At 34.3% G+C, this 23,988-nt stretch overlaps 1 protein-coding gene across 8 annotated transcripts in view; it reads right to left on the bottom strand.

The window, feature by feature from the left end:
• KIAA0586 (KIAA0586 ortholog) overlaps positions 1 to 23,988 on the bottom strand; it is a 109,223-nt gene that overhangs the window by 69,829 nt on the left and 15,406 nt on the right. For all 8 annotated transcript variants that reach the window (XR_013386260.1, XR_013386259.1, XM_077909449.1 and 5 more), the window contains 11 exons: positions 23,385 to 23,552; positions 22,081 to 22,204; positions 15,405 to 15,537; positions 14,250 to 14,467; positions 13,759 to 13,831; positions 11,819 to 12,070; positions 10,707 to 10,881; positions 6,783 to 6,980; positions 5,098 to 5,285; positions 2,898 to 3,005; positions 1,664 to 1,744 (listed from right to left, as the gene is read on the bottom strand). Coding sequence is in view for 6 of the 8 variants with exons in the window: in XM_077909449.1 (XP_077765575.1) it covers positions 1,664 to 1,744; positions 2,898 to 3,005; positions 5,098 to 5,285; positions 6,783 to 6,980; positions 10,707 to 10,881; positions 11,819 to 12,070; positions 13,759 to 13,831; positions 14,250 to 14,467; positions 15,405 to 15,537; positions 22,081 to 22,204; positions 23,385 to 23,552 (1,718 nt within the window). In the remaining 2 variants the exon portion in view is untranslated. The remainder of the gene's footprint in view (positions 1 to 1,663; positions 1,745 to 2,897; positions 3,006 to 5,097; positions 5,286 to 6,782; positions 6,981 to 10,706; positions 10,882 to 11,818; positions 12,071 to 13,758; positions 13,832 to 14,249; positions 14,468 to 15,404; positions 15,538 to 22,080; positions 22,205 to 23,384; positions 23,553 to 23,988) is intronic.

Raw genomic sequence — 23,988 nt, 5'->3', positions numbered from 1 at the left:
TCAGCCCAGGGCATGATCCTGGAGACCCGGGATCAAGACCCACGTCGGGCTCCCTGCATGGAGCCTGCTTCTCCCTCTGCCTGTGTCTCTGCCTCTCTCTCTCTCTCTCTCCTCTGTGTATTCTCATGAATAAATAAATAAAATCTTTAAAAAAAAAACTATAAAAACTCTGAAGAGAACATAGGAGAAAAATGAGATGACTGTAAATATGGCAATGACTTTTAGATAGGGGTGATCCATGGAAAGAAATAAATGATAAGCTAGACTTCATTCAAATAAAAAACTTCTGCTCTGTGAAAGACAACGTCAAGAGAATTAAAAGACAAGACATAGACTAGGAGAAAATATGTGCCAAAAGACACATCTGATAAAGAATTGTTATTCAAAATATACAAAGTACTCTTAAAATTCAACAAGAGAAAACAACCCAATTTTAAAGGTAAGCCAAAAACCTTACCAGACACCTCACGAAAAAAGATATACAGATGGAAAATAAGCATATGCAAAAATGTTCCACATCATATGTCATCAGGGAAATGCAAATTAAAAAAAATAATGAGGGACACCTGAGTGACTCAGTAGTTGAGTGTCTGCCTTTGTCTCCCAGCATGATCCTGGGTCCTGGGATTGAGTCTTGCCTCAGGCTTCCCACAGAGAGCCTGCTTCTCCCTCTGCCTATGTCTCTGCCTCTCTCATGAATAAATAAAATCTTTTTTAAAAAAATAAACAAAAAAATAAAATAAAATAAACAAACAAAACAATGAAATACCGCTACATAAAATCTGGCCAAAATCTAGCATACACACCAAATGACAAAGATGTGCAGCAGTAGGAACTCTCATTCATTGCTGGTAGGAAAGGAAAATGTCCACTTTGGAAGACAGTTTAGTGGCTTCTTACAAATCTAAACATACTTTTACCATATAATCTAGCAATAGCAATCTTATTCCTTGATTTTTACTCAAAGGAAATGAAAACTTATATCCACACACAAAAAATCTGTGCACAGATGTTTATCACAACTTTATTCATAATTGTCAAAATTCAGAAACAGTCCTTTAGTAGGTGAATGAGTAAATAAATTATGGTACATCCAAACAATGGGATATTATTCAGTGCTAAAAAGAAATGAGCTATTCAGTCATGAAAAGATATGGAGGAAGCTTAAATGCATATAACTAAGTAAAAGAATTAAAAAAGGCTACACACTGTATGATTCTGTCTCCATGACATTCTGGAAAAGGCAAAACTATGGAGATAATAAAAAGGTCCGTGTTTACCAGGGATAACCTTGGAACAGAAAGAATTTTAAGGCATTGGAAATACTCTGTATGATACTATAACGATGAATACATTTGTTCAAGCCCACTGAATGTACATCATCAAGAATGAACTCTAGGGTAAACTACGGACTTCGAGTGATTTATGATGTGTCAATGTAGGTTCATCAATTTTAACAAATGTACCACTCCACCGGGGATGCTAAGAGCGAGGGAGGCTATGCATGTATGGGGGTAGAAGGTATACGGGAAATCTCTGTACTTTCATTTTTGCTGTGAACCTAAATCTGCTTTAATATATAAAGTCTTTAAAGAAAAGATAATCAATCACATGGAAGAATACTGTAGAAAAATAACTTCTCACGGTTTCTAAGCTTTGTTACCTGTATGATATCGATTACTTCATCAAAGTTTGTTCCTGGAAACTTCACCTCTTCTTCATCTACCTTCGTAAATTCTGGGGTCTAAGAAAGCATTTTCAAAAACATTGTGCTTAATATCTTTTTAATTTATACATAATTTATCATATTTCCACTCACAAGATAAGCTTGTAATTACATGGCCCTATTTTTTAAAATTTTAATATACTGTTAAGAATTGATTTCATTAAGTAGATGAAATCCAAGATAGTTTCAAAGCCATCAGGTTTCATTCCAATAGCTATCAAAAATTAAACATAACTTTTTGTCAATGATTCCACCAACAAAGCAACTCAAGTTGATAGGATTATGATTTCTCTCCTACAGTTAAAACAAAGTATTTATATATTAGATATGTAAGTATACATATATACAAAGTCACAAAAAGACAGATACAGAATCAAATAAATTAGAAAGTTATTATACAAATTTAGCCTCTAGTCCTCACTTGATATATAATCTAGTCCCCCAAACCACAGTAGCCTCTTCCTGAAAGTAGAATGGTAAACAGTCCAAAGAACTATTTGTAACCATATATTCTAATAAACTTCTGGTGAAAAAAAATTACTGATGAAAAAACTAAATGAGGCACAATTGCCATTTAGGGTTTCTATTTTACTATTTCTGATCAAGAAAAATTGTTGGTGTTCTCCCTCTCCTTAATCGTATCCTCAAGGACCACATTTGCTTACAACAGATGAAAGCTGGGGAAAGTTACAGGGTTATTTCAGTGTGTAGTAAAGTCAGAGCTTCATTACTTGATAGCAAATAAATACTAGGGAGAAACGCCTATTTTTGCATCATGTCAATATTATATTGACAAAGTAACACCGCAAAATATGAACTCCAAACATCATTATGAAATGCACATTTAGAAAAACTATAATTTGATTCCTGTCTAAATCAAGTTTCTTCTCCAAAGAAACAGAAATCTCCTCTTCACAGATGAGACAGATGAGCTTGTTTAAGCTACCAAAAAGCTACACTGAAGATTATCACTTTCACAATGTTTATATAAGGATCTTAAACAAACTTTCTTTTTCAAGTTCAACAGCAATACTAGATTCATGTTGAATCTTTTCCTTTAAAAATTAAATTATTATACCAAACTATACAATGGAAGACTTTGCATGGAATAATATTAGTTAAGCTCCATAATCAGACATTACTCAAAATTATACGATAGATTTCTGGGTACCTGTATCCAGGTTTTCAGAGGAGGAGATTCTTCTTTGGGACTAGGCACAGATAAATCAACATCAGCACTACCATTTGAAATGCTATCAATATCCACATTGGGCAATACCTAAAACAGAACACAACATCCAGCTTTCTATTCATCATTTTGACTTAACTATTTGTCAGTCTATACATCAATAACACACATTTACCTTTCTATTAAGAAGTCAATGGATAACAATCTTTTAAGTAATGAAAGCATATTTTATAAAATTTAGAAAATAAAGGGAGACACATAAAATCCTATCTTAAGATAACTTTATTTTCACTCTTCCCTTTATCTTTTTACTATCTACTTTTTACTATTTATTTCTGATTTCTCATTTTAATTAGGTCATAAGCACCTTTCATAATTATATTTTAAATAACTATGTAATATTTCAAAAAATATGCAAGCCTCAATTATTTAACCATTTTCCAGTTGGTAAACATTTATGATATACCTAATATTTCCATTATTACATCATCACAAAAAACGTCATATATATAGGTTTTTTCCCCTAAACTTTGAATTATTTCATTATTCTAGATAGCCAGATACTAGATAAACTTCCTGAGTCACAGTGCATGAATATTTAAAATTCTTGATAATTAATGTCAAAATGCAGTCCAAATGAGTTCTATTTATGTCACCAAAAACATAATATCATTGTCTCAGCAATAAGTTTTTAAATGGAGGTATATTATTGTTATTTTAATTTGCATTATCTTGGTGACTAGCATGATTTAAATTTATTTTCTTACTCATGACTGTATTTCCTCTTCTGGAGGGTCCTACCTAGGTTCTTTGAATATTTCTGGATTTGTATCTACTTTCTTACTAATTTATGGAAGTTTTCAGATTTAAAAACTAATCCTTTCTTATGTACTGACTGTATGTTTTCCTTTTGATAAGGAATTTTTTATATTGGCTTCAGTTTTAGATTTTATAGATTCAAATCTTTTATTATATGTAGGTTTTCTTCACTCATAGCCAGACTTAGTTTCAGCTTTGATAAAGATCCCATGCTATCTTCTAATTCTGCTATTTTTACATTTTACAGTTATACTTTTGCCTATTGCCTATTTAGAATTCATATGCCATAGTGGAAGGTTAAAGCTGATCTATTTTCCACATTATTAATCAATTACAACATATATTATTTCACTTATGAGACTCCTATTTCCTACTGATACATGAAGTAACTATCACATATTACATTCCTTTTCTATTTTTTTTAATTAAAAAAAATTTTAAGACTTTTTATTTATTTATTCATGAGAGACACAGAGAGAGAGAGGCAGAGACATAGGCAGAGAGAGAAGCAGGCTCCATGCAGGGAGCCCTATGTGGGACTTGATCCTGGGACTCCAGGATCACTCCCTGGGCTGAAGGCAGGAGTTCTTCCTGAGGAGGGAAGGTGAGCCACTCAGGCGTCCCTCAATTTTTTTTTAGAGTGAGAGAGTGCATACACAAGTGGGGGAGAGGAACAGAGAGAGAGGGAGAATCTTAAGCAGGTTCCATGTCTAGTGCAGAATCCAATATGGGGATCTATCTCACAACCCCAAGATCATGACCTGAGCTGAAATCAAGTTAGATGTTTAACTGACTGAGCTACCCAAGCAGTGTCCCATGCTACATTCTTTTTTAAATAACCAAGGCTATTCCTGAAATATGACCTTATACGGGTCCAGTATCAAAACCCTTTGTTTTTTCAAATATCAAAATGATCCTTAAAATAAAATTAAAGAAAACAAACAAAAATAAATAAAACAAACAAAAAATAAATACATGGTTGGGGGGGATTAAATTACAATATGACTTAAATTATATATTAACTTAGGAAGAATTGACAACTTGAATATTTAATCTTCACACATAAGTTCTCTTTCCATTCATTCAAACTTTATATATATTTAAAGTTATACTTATTCTTTTAAAATTAATTATAATATACTGTTCAACTGTTCCCCTTGGAATATCATCATGTCACCTGGGTATGAGTCACCCAGGTGACTTAAAGTCACCTTATCATGCAGACATCACATTAATATCAGTTTTAAAGAACAAAAGACCCATAATGAAAGCAAAGTTTTCATGAAGCAATGTAATAGATTTTAAGTGCTAAAGTTAAGACAAAGACTTTTTTTTTCCTTAAAATTTTCTATTTATGACATACCTGTACAGTAAGCTGAGGAGGATCTTTTTTTTCCGACTTCATTTCTATAATTGCAATGTTAGGTTTCTTTATACCAGTTTCCATTTTTCGTGATGATGGAGGAATAGAAGTAGTCACTGTTACAGGGTGTGGCTTGTTTATAATTACTCCAGTGGGTGGCATGGAATCACTATTACTTTGGGTTTGTCCTAAAAAGTTTGGGGAAGAGATAAGTCAACTACAGAAATAAAGGGAAAATTCAAACACATAGCCTAGATCTTTACAGCTGAATTCTCATCTGAAAAGGAAGTGCTATCTGCAATCACCTTTCCTTCTATTATCGCCACTGTCAACATACTCACCACATCATCCTTTCAACAGCAACTCAAACCAAGTGCTCATATGTGCCAGACACTTCACATACCCTAATTTGACCCTCAAAATGAGCCAAGAGATATTAATATTATCCACATTTCACAGCTGAGAAAATAGGTTTAGAAACAACATAATTTGCCAGAAGTCATAACTGTTTATAAACAGCAAAGCCAAGCCTAAAAGCGTAGTGTGTTACTCTGTATTATATTTATTCCCAAATCTTCATAGAGCAACAATGGACAGAAAAAACCAACAACAAAATACTAGTGATTGGCTACCAATAAATAGCACGTACTCCCACTATTTGGTAATTATCACAGCTGTCAGGAACTTAGCTTTCACTTCAAAAGTTCCATTTATTTCCTATATTTCAAAATAAAGAGGGACTGTACAGTGCACTCTTTAAAAGCAGACTTTAAAGCCAGACTGACTGGGTTTGAATCCCAGCTCCATTCTAATTATGTAGCCTTTGACAAATTACTTAATTCCTTTGTGCCTTGGCTTCTTCATTTATAAAACTGGTACATTACCATGTGTTTTACAGGGTAGATTAAATAAATTAACATATGTAAGGTGCTTAGATCTGTCCCTGGCACACCGCAGGAACTTTATAAGTATTAGCTACTACATTAGCAGAAGGCATGTTTGAACAGACATAGTTACCAAGTTGACATACCATTAACTCACAATATCAAAAATGAAAAATTCTCTCTTATGTTGGAAAATATTCATATTTAAATCACTCATCAACATTAAGAAAGAATAGCAAAGACACTACAAGAAAAAGATAGCTAACTAGAATTGAAGAGCTGTTGTAGGAACAAAAATGATTTGTTAAATTTTTATAATAATGAGTCTGAGAGACCTCAAATAAGTAAATAACCAACAACTACTGCCTTAGAATACACAGCCATGCAATTTTTACTTACCACAGCCTAGTTCAAAAGTACATAAAATTATTTTAAAGAACTTCACCTATGACATGACATTAAACTACTTAAAATTTTTGATATCTTTATTATGAATATCTATAACATATCTAAACTTTTAAAAATTTTGTTTCATCTACAGCAATGTATTATAAAATACCAAAGGCATGTTGTTTCCTGTGAGTGAAACTATAGCAGGAACCCATTATTTTAGAGAGTGCCTACTACACAGAGTAAGACACATTCTGAGGCCCTACTGAGGCCCTACCCACAAATATAACACACAGAGTTAGGGACTCTCATGTAAGGGAGAAAGGTAAGGGACTATCATGTCATTTTGAAAGTTCTGCCAACTGCTGATAAGAATTTAAAATTTACCCTGTGTATTTTGTTGGGACTTACCTAAAAGAATAGCCATAGGAATTAGATGACCTTCCAAGGTACCTGAAAGAGTAGGCATTTCTCTGCTTGGGCTGAACAAGTACTGCTGATCACCAGGAGGCAGCACAGTAGTAACAGAATGTTGTGGTTTAGAATCCATTTTCACAGGTTTTGTTGCATAAAAGTCAGTTTGTGTTCTTATTGACTTGACTTTAGTGCCTGTAATCATTATCGGTGGCAGAGACTTTAAAATATTACTTGGACATCTATCCAGCTAGAAATACAGTAACTCTTCTTCACAGAAAGATCTCCAAAATAGAAGTAACATACAAACCAGGGGCTGGCAAAAACTTTCTCTCAAAAGGTCAGACAGTAAACATTTTAGTCTCATGGGTCCTGTGCTCTCAGCTACAACATCTCAATTCTGCCACTATAACATGAAAGCAATCATGCTACAGTCACAAATAAATGAGTCCAGCTATGTCCCCATATCATTTACAAGAATAGGCAGTTGACTTGCATTGTAGGCATGGTTTCTGAACCCCCACACAACTACTATGACAAAATAGATTCAATGATTTAAGTGAATGTGGAGAAAAAGGAACTCTCACGCACTGTTAGTAGAAATGTAAATTGGTATAGCCCTGTGGAAAACAGTATGCAGTTTCCTCAAAAAATTAAAAATAGAAACACCATATGATCCAGTAATTCCATCACTGAATACCAAAGAAAACAAAACCACTAATTCAAAAAGATATGTGCATCCTTATGTTAGTTGTAGCATTATTTATAAAAGCCAAAATATGGAAGTAATTTAAATGTCCAAAAATAGACAAATGCATAAAGATGTGGTGTATCTATAGTGGAATATTATGCAGCTACAAAAAAGGATGATTGTGCTATTTGAGAAGACATGGATGGACCTAAAGGGTATTATTCTAGTGAAATAAATCAGACTGAGAAAGACAAATACCATATGATCTCACTCATATGTGGAACTTAAGAAATGAAACAGATGAACGTAGCAGAAGGGAAGGAAAAATAAGATGAAAACAGGTAGACAAACCATAAGAGGCTCTAGGAAACAAACTGAATGTTGCTGGAGGGGAGAAGGGTACTTGTTATAATAAGCACTGTTATAATGCAACTGATGAATCACTAAGTTCTACTCTTGAAACTAATATTACAGTATATATTAACTAAATTGAATTTAAAAAAACATGCCAGCACAGAATATCAGAAATTTACCAAATTTGGCAGTGAGATTACAGAAGATACATTTTCTTTTTTTTTTTTTTTTAAGGTTTTATTTATTTATTCATGAGAAACACAGAGAGAGGCAGAGACACAGGAAGCGGGAGAAGCAGGCTCCTCACAGGGAGCCTGATGTGGGACTCAATCCTGGATTCCGGGATCACACCTGAGCTGAAGGCAGGCGCTCAACCGCTGAACCACCCAGGCATCCCCAGAGGATATAATTCTTACAAAGCTTTTTTTTTTTTTTTTTAATTCAAACACCATGTAGTTTTTAAATATAAAATTATTAAGCCTTAGTTATGAGAGGAAATGTCTATAGCAAGGATAGAAAATTATCTATTGAGGCCTCTAGCCCATAGAAAAATTTTTATTTTTGCTTTTATTATGCTCAATAAACACAAGTTTTCTTTGTTAAAAAAAAAAACAAAAAAACAAAAAAACAAAAAAACAAAAAAACGGGCAGCCCAGGTGGCTCAGCGGTTTAGCGCCGCCTTCAGCCCAGGGCCTGAACCTGGAGACCTGGGATCAAGTCCCACGTCAGGCTCCCTGCATGGAGCCTGTTTCTCCCTCTGCCTGTGTCTCTGCATCTCTCTCTCTCTCTCTCTCTCTGTGTCTCTCATGAATAAACAAATAAAATCTTTAAAAAATAATAAAATAAAAAATAAAAATAAACAACAACAACCCTCCCATCAGACCTATAAATCAGAGAATAAAATGATAGTTGCCAGAGGAGAGGTGGACAAAGTGGAAGAAGGGGAGTGGGAGATACTGTCTTCTAGTTATGGAATGAATAATTCATGGGAATAAAAGGCAAAGCATAAGGAATACAGTCAATGGCACTGTAACAGCAGTGTAACAGGGTAGATGGTTAGCTACACTTGTAGTAAAGGAAGCATAATGTATAACTTTGTCAAATCACTAAGTTGTATATCTGAAATTAATGTAACATTGTATGTCAACCATAGTCAAATTTAAAAAAAAAAAAAAGGAAAAAGAAAAGCATATAAAAAGTTAAAAACATAAATATAACATCAGATTGTGAAAAGTGCTATGAAGAATAATAAGGCTAAAAAAAAATAATAATAAGGCTGAGCAAGAGGATAAGAAAGGTGTAGGAGATCATCTTTTGGATAGGATGGTAAGGGTAGACTTCTCTGAGGAAATAGCATCTAAGAGCAGAGGTCCAATTAACTGAGAAAGTAAGCCATACAAACGTCTGAGGGAAAAGCTCTTCAGGTAGAGAATATGACAGGCACCAAGGCTCAAGAATAAGCATGTTTCCACAGGTTCTCAGTCACTTCTACCATTAAAAGGGTTACTTAAAATTAATTTTGGATTTTTAGTATTTTAAGACCTCAAGTTATGTTTTGCAAAGGCTTTCAAAAGCCCAAATATAAGTTAATAACAAAGCCCCAATAAATAAGAGGAAATAGGGTTAAATATCATCCATAAGCTATACACTTCACTGAATAATATCAGTAGGATTTCTAGATAAACTGATACCCTATATGATCACTTAATCTTTAGAAAAGAGAAAGGGAAAACTAAAAGCAATACCACAGCTCCAATTTCCAGAAAGGATAAGAAACAAAAATGAGTTGGTATCCACTAGTTAGGCCATACTGTTGAAATTTACTGGCTGCTAAAGTAAAAGCTAAGGTATTTCTAAATTTAACCAAAGTCAAGAGACTGGATATCTAATGAAGAGTTATATTTAAATATACCAGAGAGAAGTGCCCGGATGGCTCATTTGATTAAGTGTCTGATTCTTTTTTTGTTGTTTGTTTTAAGATTTCATTTATTTATTTGGGAAAAAGATAGTGTGAAAGAGAGCAAGAGCAGGGGGAGAGGGAGAAGCAGGCTCCCTGCTGAGAAGAGAGCTTGATGTGGGGCTCAATCCCAGGATTTCAGGATTTCTGAGCTGAAGACAGACACTTAACTGACTGAGCCACCCAGTCGCCCCAAGTGTCCAACTCTTGACTTCCGTGCAGGTCATGATCTTGGGTATGGGATCAACCCCTGTGGTGGGCTTCATATTCAGCGAGAATCTGCTTAAGGATTCTCTTTCTCCCTCTCCCTTTGCCCCTCCCACCCACTCACACAGGCACACATGTGCACGTTTTCTCTAAAATAAATAAGTCTTCAATAAATAAATATACTAGTGAAATAGCAGATGTGAGCCAAAACACAGTAATAAATGAAGTTATTTTTAGTGGTGTACAAAAGTACCAAAAATATTTTTTATTTTTTCACCTTTACTACCTAAGGCTCGAGAATAAAGAAAACTGCAAAAATGTCATAAGCACTTTTATGATAATATGCAACAATGGCTGATCTTCATTCTTTCATAAAGAACATGATAGAGCAATGTCTTCAAGGAAATGTCCACTTTCCCCAGATATAATTTAAATTGTTCAAGACATCATCTCATAAATGTAAATTTTAATCATACTTTATAAGAAGATACCACCTAACCCTATCTTTTCCCCCACTTATTCCTATTTTATGCATTGAGATAGTCTATTTCTTCCTACTCTTAGAAGGAATTATTTTCCATTCCTAAGCAGTATATAATTTGAACTGAAGTTATGAGTTACAAAAAAAAAAAAAAGGAAAAAACTAAACATTACATATTAAACTGACAGCATAAATAAATGAAGTCTGCCACAGAAAAATGAGGTTCCTTACCTTTAACTCGTTCTATTACTTTTGGTCTCTGTGGTTTGGATTTGGGAGATGGAGAATTAAATCGGAGATATGGTCCTTTTTTAAGAGTGCTGCGATGGCCCTGATAAATTGGTTTTCCATAAATTTGTAACATATAATCCTCATCTTGTAACACTGCAGTTGCTTTCAAAAATCCCTAAGTACACAAAGTTATTCAGCTCACCAAAAAAAAATAGCCATCAGACATCTCATTTTTCTAAGGCCCTCTTTTCCCAGCTTAAGAACTATCATAAAAATTAGCAGGTCAGAAAAATCCTCTATTTTAAATGATTCAAATTCTAGATATAATTTTCAAACTATAGCTTTAGAGTTTTAGGGTTTCAGTGACATGAAAATTAAATATAAAAATCATCCACTCAAAAAACATAAAGGTTCTTATACTACTGAGTATATTTTTAGCACCAAAAAAGTAAGGTTTAAACACATTTTATCTATTTATTGTATTCAGTCACAATAATATAACATAAATCGTCTTTGAATATTTTTCTACATTCCTAATCAGACCTTCAATCATAATTTAAATGCTACAATAAGGTAACATTTATTGAGGATCTACTAAGTGCTCAGCCCTGAATTAGATACTTTATTAATGTGCCCAACAATCCGTATTTGGCTGTAAGAAAGATACAGTCTAATTACAGCAGCCAAAAACATACCCTCCACAGCATCTAGTACCAAACCTCACAATCACTAGGCACTAGACATACTTGTTACACTGAAAAATAAACAAAAATACATATGTTCTCATATATACATACAACAATGAAATACAATTTTGAGTACCAGAAACTAGAGAATCTAACTTTTGGACTAGGTGATATATACCAGCTATAACTAAAATATTATGTTTCTAAATGTGAGATCTAAGAAGGAAGAAATTAGGTTTTTTTGTACACTGCTACATTAGGAATACCCAAAAACCTAAATAATAGTTTAAATATAGTTTACATTTATATAGCCCTTATTTTTAAAACATTTTCATATTCACTTCATTATTTATATATAACTTAAAGGAAATGAAATGATCAGTTATAATGCAATCTTCATGTCACAAAACCAGAGCAAGATCTTACTTTTCTCTCTTTCTGTAGATTTGAAGCAGGCATGCTCCTCATGGGTGGATTTCTAAAATGTTCCTCTTTTTGTTTTTGAGGATGTTTTCTTTGAATTACAGAACTATTTACTGTTTTGTCTTGTATGTTAGTTTTAATATATTTACTCATATTCTGAGTTTTAATATCTTTACTCATATTCTGAGCTTTCTTGGTCCTTTGATTCTTCTGATCAAACCTCTTTTGTTCATAATCTTTTCTTGCCAGTTCATCCTTAATATAATCAAAATTAAAATTACTTAAAACCTACCCAAGTAATGCTTTCACATCTAAAATATAAGAATTTATTTATTATAGAAATATACTTTAGCAATGCTTTATAAATAAATTACATTGACTTACATATGAATAAAAACTCTGGAAATAAAAACTCAAAAGATTACTGCCTTATGGAGCAGGGGGAACGAGAAATAGTAGACGAGATACAAGATCAGGAGGACACTTTTTCATTATACACCTTACATTTTTTTGATGTTCAAACCAGAGGACTACAGTAAACATTCAAAAAGTTTAAAAAAATAAATTTCAAAGAAATAAACAATTTTGTAATAAAACTCTGTAATAAATATTTATAAATTAACATTGTTTGAAGATTTAAACACACTTTGTAATGAATTCATATTAACAGAGTGACCTATATTTGTCAGTTGTCTGCAGAGCCAAAACTAATCTCCAAATCTTCTATTAGCTCAATTTTTATTTTATTTTATTTTATTTTTTTTGGGTGCATCACATTGTAGATAACAACATTTCTTTATATCATGAGATATATTTTTTTAAACAACAAAGTTTAAAAATACATTTTAGTGGCTGTGGAAATGGAACTGACACATCGTCTTGCCACCATTGTGAGTAAGCACATACACCTGTCTTATAGCCAGAAAAAAACACTTTGCACCCAAAGATGAAAATAACAGGTTACTTTGTCTAGTTCTGCTTCCTCAAATGTATAAAATTTTAAGAATTTCTGTAAACTACTTACCCTCTAATAAAAACAACTCTCCTAGATTTTTGCAATGCTAATGTCTGAAGATACACTGTGAGCTTTGGGATGTGAGAAAGTGGCATCTTTTTCATCTAGAAATGACTTCTGTAAACTTAGTAACCTTAGAAATCTTGTATGGTATTTTCCCTTTAAATAACTTTGCTGTTTTTACTTTGACAAGCCAGTGCTTCTAAATCTACTGTCTTGAAACATTTTTATTTATTTATTTTTTTAATTTTTATTTATTTATGATAGTCACACAGAGAGAGAGAGAGAGAGGCAGAGACATGGGCAGAGGGAGAAGCAGGCTCCATGCACCGGGAGGCCCGACATGGGATTCGATCCTGGGTCTCCAGGATCGCGCCCTGGGCCAAAAGCAGGCGCTAAACCGCTGCGCCACCCAGGGATTCCTCTTAAAACATTTTTAAAGTATATTTTCTTCTTCTCTAAATGCTTTTCCTAAATTTTTTTCAAATTACTCATATTTTAGTTATTGACCCACAATTTGCCACATAAGAGCTATAATTTATGAGAAGAAGCACTTGCTAGGTAAAATGAAACTCATTACTAAGAAAAGAATACAAAATGAAATTACAAATATATATAAGTAGCCTTATACATACGGAATACTTTGAAAATAAGTATGGTACTTAGAAATTGTCTCTTACGGGGTGCCTGGGTGGGTCAGTGAGTGAGCATCTGCCTTCGGCTCAGGTAATGATCCTGGAGTCCAGGGATCAAGCATTGCATCGGGCTCTCCACTCAGCGGGAAGTCGGTTTCTCCCTCTGAATCCCTCCCCCTCTCATGTTCTCTCTCTCTCTCTCTCTCTCAAATAAATAAATAAATAAAATCTTTAAAAAATAAAGATATTACCTCTTGAGAATTCACTTAATTCTGTTTTTTTCTAATACCCACCTGAATTTCTGCAGAAATAGTTTTAATCCATTCATCCACTGTCTTTCTGATCCGGATCTTCTCTGACATCTCTCTAAAAAAGGGAAAAAAAGAATTGTCTTAAATTAGCATTTAATGTTCTGAGACTAGGACCTAGATCAGGTCTCTTATCTAGTTTTGAATCTACTATGTAGCCCAACAGCTTTCCTTTGAAAAGGAAAAACCAATATTATTAGTTTTCATCAAATGTCTGTACCATGTCTGGATAGATCCCTGAAGATATATACCAAAGAGATAACAAAAATTAAAGGAAAATTTTACATCTGTAAAATTTAATAGCCACATGTATATATCTAAATTTTAACTTTATAGTGAGTGTCAAAGGAAACAGAGAACCTTTTCAAAATACTGTGAAACACATTAAGCAAAATGAAGCACATAGAAAAATAATTAAGAAAGCCTATAACAGGCAGTTTCATAAATAACCTTGGGATGCCAACATCCTGTCTTACCTGTTAGTAGATAGAGCATTGATAAATGAATACATGGCAGCTCCATCTTTTGCACGAATAATAGCTTCCAGGTTTTCTTCGAGGACTTTTTTATTGTTTTGTACTCCTCTCAAAATCTTCTCAGCATCTTTCAAGATGGATCTCTTATTGGTTGTTTGAAGCTTAATGGAATTCTGTGGAAGATCAGCAAGCCTTGACATAATCAGAGATTCTTTTGGCTTAAAAAGAAAATAAGGTAAAAATGTTACCATATAAAGTTCATATTAATTATTTTATTTTATTTTAAGATTTTATTTATTTATTCATGAGAGACAGAGAGAGAGAGAGGCAGAGACATAGGCAGAGGGAGAAGCAGGTTCCATGCATGAGCCTGATGTGGGACTCGATCCCATAACTCCAGAATCACACGGTGGGCTGAAGGCAGGCGCTAAACCACTGAGCCACCCAGGGATCCCCCATATTAATTATTTTAATGCAAACAAGAGGTATTACTATAGTTGTGGCCATACATTATGCCAATATATTCTAAGGACTCAATCTGTCAAATTGAAGAGCTATTAAACAGAACTTGGCTGATGGTAACTACATTTACTCTGGTTAGCATTTTAAATTTGTTGAACCTCTATCTTGTACACCTGAAACTAACTTAATATTGTATGTCAACTATAGTTCAATTAAAAATAAAAATTAAAACATGAAATTGGCAATTAAGGTTTCTTTCCATTTAGAAGTATTAACGTGAATGTTAAGTGAAATAGGGATGGGAAGCCCATAAGTGCTGGGCAGTCCAGTAGCCAATAAAAGTTATTATCTGGGAAAGAAAGCTAAAACAATATAAGAATAAGTTGGCATGAAGTAGGCATGGCAGACACTTTGTATTGGATAAACAGGTGTTATTCACAGTTCTCTTTCCCCCTTTTTTCCTCTCCAATAGTAGCTGGAAAGCTCGTAGTAGCCAAGGAGCCAGGAATAGAGATCACTTAGGGAGGGCTCCTGGCAAAGTTTTATAAAGAGAACCGACAGGGCCTGACATGTCTTTTTCAGTACTTTGTCTTTATCCTTCTGCTAGCTTTCTGTCCTGGTAAATTCTATATTTCTTCATAATTTTTACCTTTACTAAACCTCATCAATTTTAATATCCTATTCCCACTTTACCTGGAGTATGCCATTTGTTTCTTTCCTCTTTTGGCCAGGATCATGAAGAAAATCATCAGACCCCTGTACAGTCAAGTTAGCTGCTCCTAGTTCTTCATAGAAAGGAAATCTTTGAGATGATAGTGTATCAATGCTATGAAAGATTTAAAAATAAAGTTTCCTAAATTGTCATAAATTCAATAAATATTTGAATACATAAATCTTTGATAACCTCTTAGTTATACAGTACTAAACGCTGTACTTTTATACTGTAAAATGAAATTAATTCATTAAGTGATTAAGCATATCAAACACAGAAAATCACATGATCCAAAGTTACTCTGACCAGACTGGTTTAGGCATAGCAGGAAAAGAGCAGGAAAAGGTTTTGCTTTGAAGAAGAGAACATCCAGAAGCTCTTCAAGAAGGGTAGAGTAAGAAACTCTAAAAATCCCCTCCTCAGGAAGAGCAAAGAGAACACTAGGAAAAATGTTCAAAATCAGCATTTCCAGAACTCTGGAAATGAAAAGCTTGCAACAGCCCAAGGAATATTTAATCAAGAAATGACTGACTTTTATTAAGGACAGCAAGCTTTATGATATTTTTAATTTGCTTCATTCCAAGAACCCTTTCCCCAACTCTCCAGCAGCCTTAAAAATTAACAGCTGCACAATCCTTTTTGCTGTGAAAACCAACAGCCTAACAACCACTCAAAAGGGCAGAACAGGTTTGGAGCTCCTCAGAAAGCCCATTCACAGGGCTTCTCTTTATTTGACCTGACTCAGAGCTAGCTCGGTGAGAAACCCTAATGGCAGATCAATTTTTTAAAACAGTAGCAAGTGTTTAACATCTAGCTGCCTAAGGTGGCTATAGCAGTTGAGACAAACAAGAGGAATGCCAATAAACTAAAACTCAGGGGAATGAGATGTCCATGGTGGAGCTTTGAAAAGCCCTAACACATTACTGCAGATCACATTACTGCAGATCTAGAATGCCCATGTACAGGGCTCAGCGAATGCTCAAGCAAGATACGAGAAAAGCCTAATCTCTCATGTCTGGATGACCTTGAGGCTCTCTGCAAGTTAGAAGTTAAGGTTAAGACAGACTTATAAAGGGCCAGAGCACTGAAGATGTGCCCCCACACCACACACACATGCATTCATGTGTGCGTGTGTGCACGTGCGCACATCCCCAAACACACAGCCCCTTGATACTCAGAGGGAGATTTATAGGTTCATTGTAGGTAAGGAAGTCTCTTTCTAATCACTAGCAGACTTAGCTAAACAGAGACCCACCACACGTGACAAAGAACACAAACTTTACAGAACTCACCCAGGAAAGTCACTAAACAAATAGCAACAACATATCCTGGGAGATGGAAGAATCTGATTTTCTGAGTTGCCACATTGTATTATTTGAAATGTCCAATTTCCAACAAAAGTTATAAGACACAAAAAGAAACAAAAAAAAGTCTAGTTCAGGGATCCCTGGGTGGCGCAGCGGTTTAGTGCCTGCCTTTGGCCCAGGGTGCGATCCTGGAGACCCGGGATCAAATCCCACATCAGGCTCCTGGTGCATGGAGCCTGCTTCTCCCTCTGCTTGTGTCTCTGCCTCTCTCTCTCTCTGTGACTATCATAAAAAAAAAAAAAAAAAAAAAAAAAAGTCTAGTTCATACACAGGAAAAAGCATAGTCAATAAAAACTGTGCTTGAGGAATTCCAAATACTGGACTTACCAGGCAAGGACTATAAGTTAGCAATTACTGAAGGAAACTATGTTCAAAGAATTAAAGGAAAGTATATACATGAATGAAGTCTTACTAAGTAAAGATATCAATAAGGAGATAGAAACTATTTAAAACAAAGAAAGACAACCTAAACAGAATTTCTAAAGTTGAAGAATACAATAACTGAAATGTAAACTTCAACAGAGGGGCTAAATAGCATATTATAGTTGGCAGAAAAAAGAATCCATGAACTTATAGATAAGTTATTGAGACTATCCCATCTGAGAAACAGAGAAAAAAAAAAAAAAAGGAACAAAGAAATTTTGACAGCCTCAGAGATCTGTGCAGTACCATTAAGTATACCAACAAACAACATAGTCCCAGGAGAAGAGAAAGGTTATGTGTACTATTAACTGTATAAAGAAATAAAGGTCAAAAAAGCCCAAAATTTAATAAATATTAATCTACTCATCCAAGAAACTCAAAAAATTTCAGAAAGATAAACTCAAAGAGATCTACACTTAGATATATTATAGCCAAACTGTCAAATGACAAAAGACAAAGGGAGAATTTGGAAAGCAGAAAAATAATTCATCATATACAGGGGTTCTTCAAAAAGATTAACTGCTGATTTTCTATTAAAAAAACATTGAATCCAGAAGGCGGTGCTGACATATTCAAATTGCTGAAAGAAAAAGAATGACAAGAAAAAGAAATTTTTTTAACAATTATTTATTTGAGAGGGAGAAGCAGAGGAAGAGGGAGAGAATCTCCAGCAAACTCTGCTCACTGAGTATAGAGCCTGACACAAGGCTCCATCTCACAACTCTGAAATCATGACCCAAGTCGAAATCATGAGTCAGATGCTCAACTGACCAAGCCATCTAGGTGCCCTTCAAAAATTCTATATCCAGCAAAACTACCCTTCAAAAGTAGAAATAGACCCATAGATCAATCGAATAGATAAAGCCCAGAAATAAGCCCACACTTATATAGTCAATTAATCTATGATAAAAGAGGTAATAGAGGTGCTTGAGTGGCTCAGTCTGTTAAGGGTCTAACTTCAACTCAGGTCATGATCTCAGGGTCCTAGGATCAAGCCCTGCATCAGGCTCCCTACTCAGTGGGGAGCTTGCCTTTCATTCACCCCCTCCCTGCTTGTGCTCTCTCATAAATAAATAAATAAATAAATAAATAAATAAATAAATAAATAAATAAAATCTTTTTTAAAAAAGACATAAGAATATACAACGAGGAAGACAGTCTTCAATAAATGGTGCTAAGAAAACTGGACAGCTACATGTAAAAAAAAAAAAAACTGCACCATTTCTTACACCGTACACAAAAATAAACTCAAAATGGATTAAAGACATAAATATGGGATCTAAAATCATAAAGCCCCTAAAAGAAAACAAAGGCAGTAATCTGGTACTGGCCTAAGCAATATTTTTCTAGATATGTCTCCTGAAGTAAAGGAAACACCACCAAAAATAAACTACTGGGACAGTAAAGGAAACCATCAACAAAATGAACAGGCAATCTACTGAATAGGGGAGGATATTTGCAAATGATACATAAGTGGTTAATATCCAAAATATAAGAATTTATACAATTGTCAAAGAAAATTTATACAACTCAACACTAAAGAAATGGGCAGAGGACCTGGACATTTTTCCAAGGAAGACATTCAGATAGCCAACAAACACATGAAAAGATGCTCAACACGACTAATCATCAGGGAAATGCAAACCAAAACCATAATGAGATTATCACCTTACACCAGTCAAAATGGCTTGTATCAAAAAGACAAAAAATAACAAATATTAGTGAGGATATGGAGAAAAAGGAACCCTTATACACTGCTGGTGGAAATGTAAACTGGTACAGTCACAATGGAAAACAGTATGAAGGTTCTTCAAAAAATTAAAAAGTAGAAATAACATACAATCCAGTAATTCCAAAGGGGGGCATTAGAATTGGACATGTACCAAATGGGGTTAAACTCCAATTCGAAAAGATATACGCACTTCTATGTTTATTGTAGCATTATTTACAGTAGCCAAGATATAGAAGCAACCTAAGTGTCCATCAATAAATGGGATGAGTGTGGGCAGCCCAGGTGGCTCAGCGGTTTAGCGCTGCCTCCAGCCCAGGGCGTGATCCTGGAGACCCGGGATCGAGTCTCACGTCGGTCTCCCTGCATTGAGCCTGCTTCTCCCTCTGCCTGTGTCTCTGCCTGTCTCTCTGTTTCTTATGCATAAATAAATATTTATTAAAATTTATTAAAATATTTATTAAAAAATAAATAAATAAATGGATGAGTGGATAAAAAATATATGCATATATATACAATGGAATATTGCTCAGCCATAAAAAAGAATGAAGTCTTGCCATTTGCAACAACATGAATGGATCTAGAGGGTACTATATGCTAAGTGAAAAGAGTTTGACAGAGAAAGATAAATATCATATGATTTCACTTGTATGTGGAATCTAAAAAACAAAACAAATGAACTAATAAAGAAAGCAGAAACAGAACCATCAATACAGGGAACAAACTGGTGGTTGCCTGAGGGGAAGGAGCCAAGTGGATGGGCAAAAAGGGGTGAATGGGAGAGAAAGGTACAAGTTTCCAATTATGGAATGAATAAATCATGGGGATAAAAGGTATAGTTCCGGGAAGGGAGTCAATGGTATTGTATTAAAAAAAATAAAAATAAAAATAAAAATAAATAAAAATAAAAAATAAATAAATAAATACAATGTTATTTTTGTTTATAACTCTTTTCTTCTCCTATCTGATTTATTATTTTTTAAAGATTTTATTTATTTATTCATAGAGACAGAGAGAGAGACAGAGAGAGAGAGGCAGAGACACAGGCAGAGAGAGAAGCAGGCTCCATGCAGGGAGCCCGACGTGAGACTTGATCTCGGATCTCCGGGATCATGCCCTGGACTGATGGCGGCACTAAACCGCTGAGCCACCTGGGCTGCCCTCCTATCTTATTTAAAAGACAACTACATATAGCAATAATTATCAAGCTATATAGATAAGCTTATAATGTATAATAATGCAATATGCATTACAATAACAGCAGAATGAAAGGGGAAGGGAAGGAGCTATACTGGAACAAAGTTTGTGAATCCTATTGAAATTAAATTGGTATTAATCTAAACTAGATTGTTTTAAATTGAGATTTTAATTTTATAATCCCTAGGGTAATCACTCAGGAAACACCTCAAAAAGTATAATAAAAGAAGAAAATTAATACCTATTTAATATTAAAAAAGACAATATGGAGAAATAGTGGAATAAAAAAATACCTAAGACACAGAAAACATAGCAACAAGGCAGATATAAATCTTTTATCAGTAATTACATTAAAAGTAAATGGTCTAGAAGCACCTGGGTGGCTCAGTGGTTGAGCATCTGCTTTTGGCTCAGGGTGTGATCCCAAGCTCCTGGGGTCAAGTCCCACATCAGGCTCCTCACAGGGAACCTGCCTCTGTTTCTGCCTATGTCTCCACCTCTCTCTCTGTGTCTCTCATGAATAAATAAAATCTTAAAAAAAAAAAAAAAAAAAAAAAAGCAAGCAAATGGCCTAAAACTGCAGTTTGGAGATGACAATACTAAAAACATAACTTATTTTAAGTTTTTATTACCATAGTTTCCATGACATTCAATATAAATAAAATTATCATGACCAAGAAGTACTTGATTTTTAAAAAACTATTAATGTAAAATTTCAGACATACACAAAAGTAGAAAGAATAGTATGATGAACTCCATATTCTCCATTCACCTTAATCATTAACTCATGGCTATTCTCATTTCATCCATAGTCTCAACCCAGTTTCCTCTACCCTGCACCAGATTATTTTTGAAGCAAATCTCAAATATCATTTCATCAAAAATAAATAATCTGGGTGGCTCAGTCAGGTAAGTGTCCAACTCTTAATTTTGGCTCAGGTCAGATCTCAGGGTTATGAGATGGAGCCCCTCTACAGGATCCATGCTGAGGGTGGAGCCTGTTTAAGACTCTCTCTCTCTCCCTCTGCCCATCCCCTCCTCCCACCACACGCACACCTTTTTTCTCTCTCTCTCAAAATAAAAATAAAAATATTCTGCATTCATTAGAATTAATCTGCATTTTGAGAAATTTAGATACATTCATTTTATAACTATATTAAAGTGGTAGATATAGTAGCAGCAGAAAATAGTAAATCTAGTATAATTTTTGGGCAGCCCCAGTGGCTCAGCAGTTTAGCACCACCTTCAGCCCAGGGTGTGATCCTGGAGACCAGGATCGAGTCCCACATAGGGCTCCCTGCATGGAGCCTGCTTCTCGCTCTGCCTGTGTCTCTGCCTCTCTCTCTCTCTCTGTGTCTCTCATGAATAAATAAATAAAATCTTTAAAAAAAAAAAAAAAAGAACAAAGCATAAAAAAATTATACTATTATTATTTTTTTAATGCTTTGGGTTTTTTTTAAGATTTTATTTATTCATGAGAGACATACAGAGAGGCAGAGACATAGGCAGAGGGAGAAGCAGGCTCCCTGGGGTAAACTTGGTGTGGGACTTGATACCAGGACTCTGGGATCATGCCCTGAGCCTAAGGCAAGGCTCAACCACTGAGCAATCCAGGTGCCCCAATCTAAGATAACTTTTATTTTTTTTATTTTTTTTTTAAAGACTTTATTTATTTATTCATGAGAGACACACAGAGAGGCAGAGACACAGGCAGAGGGAGAAGCAGGCTCCACGCAGGGAGCCCGATGCGGGACTCGATCCCGGGTCTCCAGGATCACGCCCTGGGCCAAAGGCAGATGCTCAACCACTGAGCCACCCAGGCATCCCTAAGATAACTTTTAATAGCAATGCTATACATTTATCAAAATTCCTAAGAAAATTTTAGAAATATAAACAAAGCTATTTTCAATATAGCTTTTACTCCAATCTCTTGTTTTTTACCTGTCTCTCCTCTCAGGATTCCATCCTATTTTTGACCTAGTTAGTGAAGTTTTATCTGAAGGCTCACTTTTTCTTGTCAAAGAATCATGGTTACTCAAAATCTGTTCCAATAGTCTTATATTTTCTGTAATAAAAGAAATATAGTATCACTTTTAAAGTATTGATTCATTTCTTTTTTATATAACAGCTCATATATATTGTACTCAATTCATTCTATAATGTAGGTTTTAAATACACTCATCAAATAAAACCAAATATTTATAACTCATGAAAACTACACTGGTAAAATTTTAGGCCTGAATTTATTTCCATCACAGATAAAACTAATTTAAATGAGACATGTTATCATCACAAAGCCCAAAAAATTACATGATTTTTATCAATAGCTAAAGGGAGATTTGACTATTTCTTTATAGCAAGTGTTAGTTGAATCTTTCTCTTAATAACTTTTATCTATTATGTATTAGTGAGATTGGTTTGCTTATTAAATAACTTTTATCTATTAGTGAGGTTGGTTTGCTTATTAAAGATCTTAGTATCCTTAAAATGCTTTAAATGCACCAAGACAAAAAAAATGTATTTAAGTGATTCTGAGAATAAAAGCTTATATGTACCACTTTCACTTACTTTTACTAGAAGAGCTTTAAGGTTCTGTAACAAATTATTACTTTAGGTCATTTATAAAAGTTCTTATTATCTATTAAATAGTTAATACCTTAACATTTTTTCTAACTGAACACAGTAATAAATGTTAAATTTCTCCAAGTTTTACTATTGAAATTCCCACCTAAAAACAATATAAAGTAACTTGCTCTAAAATAATCAGCCTTACCTTTAGCAAAGCATTATTTTTTATTAATAACAAAATTTGTTCATAAGAGGTTTAAATAACAACCTATTGAAAATAACCAGAATAATTATAACTGTATATTTCCAACTCCTTCTGCAAAGAATCTAAGAAGCTTGATTTCCCCATTTAAAGAAAAATACTGGGATGCCTGAGTGGCTCAGTGGTTGAGCGTGTGCCTTCAGCTTAGGGCGTGATCCTGGAGTTCCAGAATTGAGTTAAACATAGGGAAGCCTGCATGGAGCCTGCTTCTCCCTCTGTCTGTGTCTCTGCACAAGATAAACAAAATCTTAAATAATAAAAATAAAAAACAAAACAAAGAAAAATACTAAAAATAGAGACCCTATATTAGTTAGTACTAGGCACATAAGAGAATAATAAATAAGGAGTATGGAATCTGTTTAATTTGAGGTAGGTCTAATAAAGTAGTAGATGCTAGTTATGATTGCTTTATTACCTGTATGATCTGTCATCTCCATATTTTCTTTTTCTTCCTTAGGATTTTCCCTCTTTGATATTTTATCATCCTTTGAAACAGGTATAGGAGCAAACCTGCGAGGTGCTGGTGTCTCTAACGGAGATTTCTGCTTATCAAAATCTGTATCTTCAACCTCTCTAGAAGGAACTTTAATAGAAAAAATAAATAAATTCAACTTATTTTTTAAAAAAAAAACTTTAATTTGTGAAGTGTTACTCTTTCTCAAATTTAAAAAAATAAAAACCAGAATTAGATACGATATTCAAATTAACAAGTACATAGAAATAATTCTATTCTCACTAGAAATCAAAATATAGCTACAAAAATTTTATACTGGGATGCCTGGGTGGCTCAGTGGTTGAATATCTGCCTTCGGCTCAAGGTGTGATACCGGAGTCCCAGGATCGAGTCCCACATCAGGTTCCTTGCATGGAGCTAAATGTCATTAAAGGATAGCCCTTGATTTTCATTAATTCATTCAATAATTTGAAAACACTTTCATTCATTTGGTGCTTTTTGAACTTTTTTTTTTTTTTAAATAGGCTCTATGCTGGGTGTGGAGCTTGAACTCCCCTTTCAACTC

The sequence above is a fragment of the Canis aureus genome, chromosome 9 (genome assembly GCF_053574225.1).
Source record: "Canis aureus isolate CA01 chromosome 9, VMU_Caureus_v.1.0, whole genome shotgun sequence".
Taxonomy (NCBI): Eukaryota; Metazoa; Chordata; class Mammalia; order Carnivora; family Canidae; genus Canis; species Canis aureus.
The sequence above is the reverse complement of the archived record's forward strand: the minus strand, read 5'-3'. Positions and strand labels throughout refer to the sequence as shown.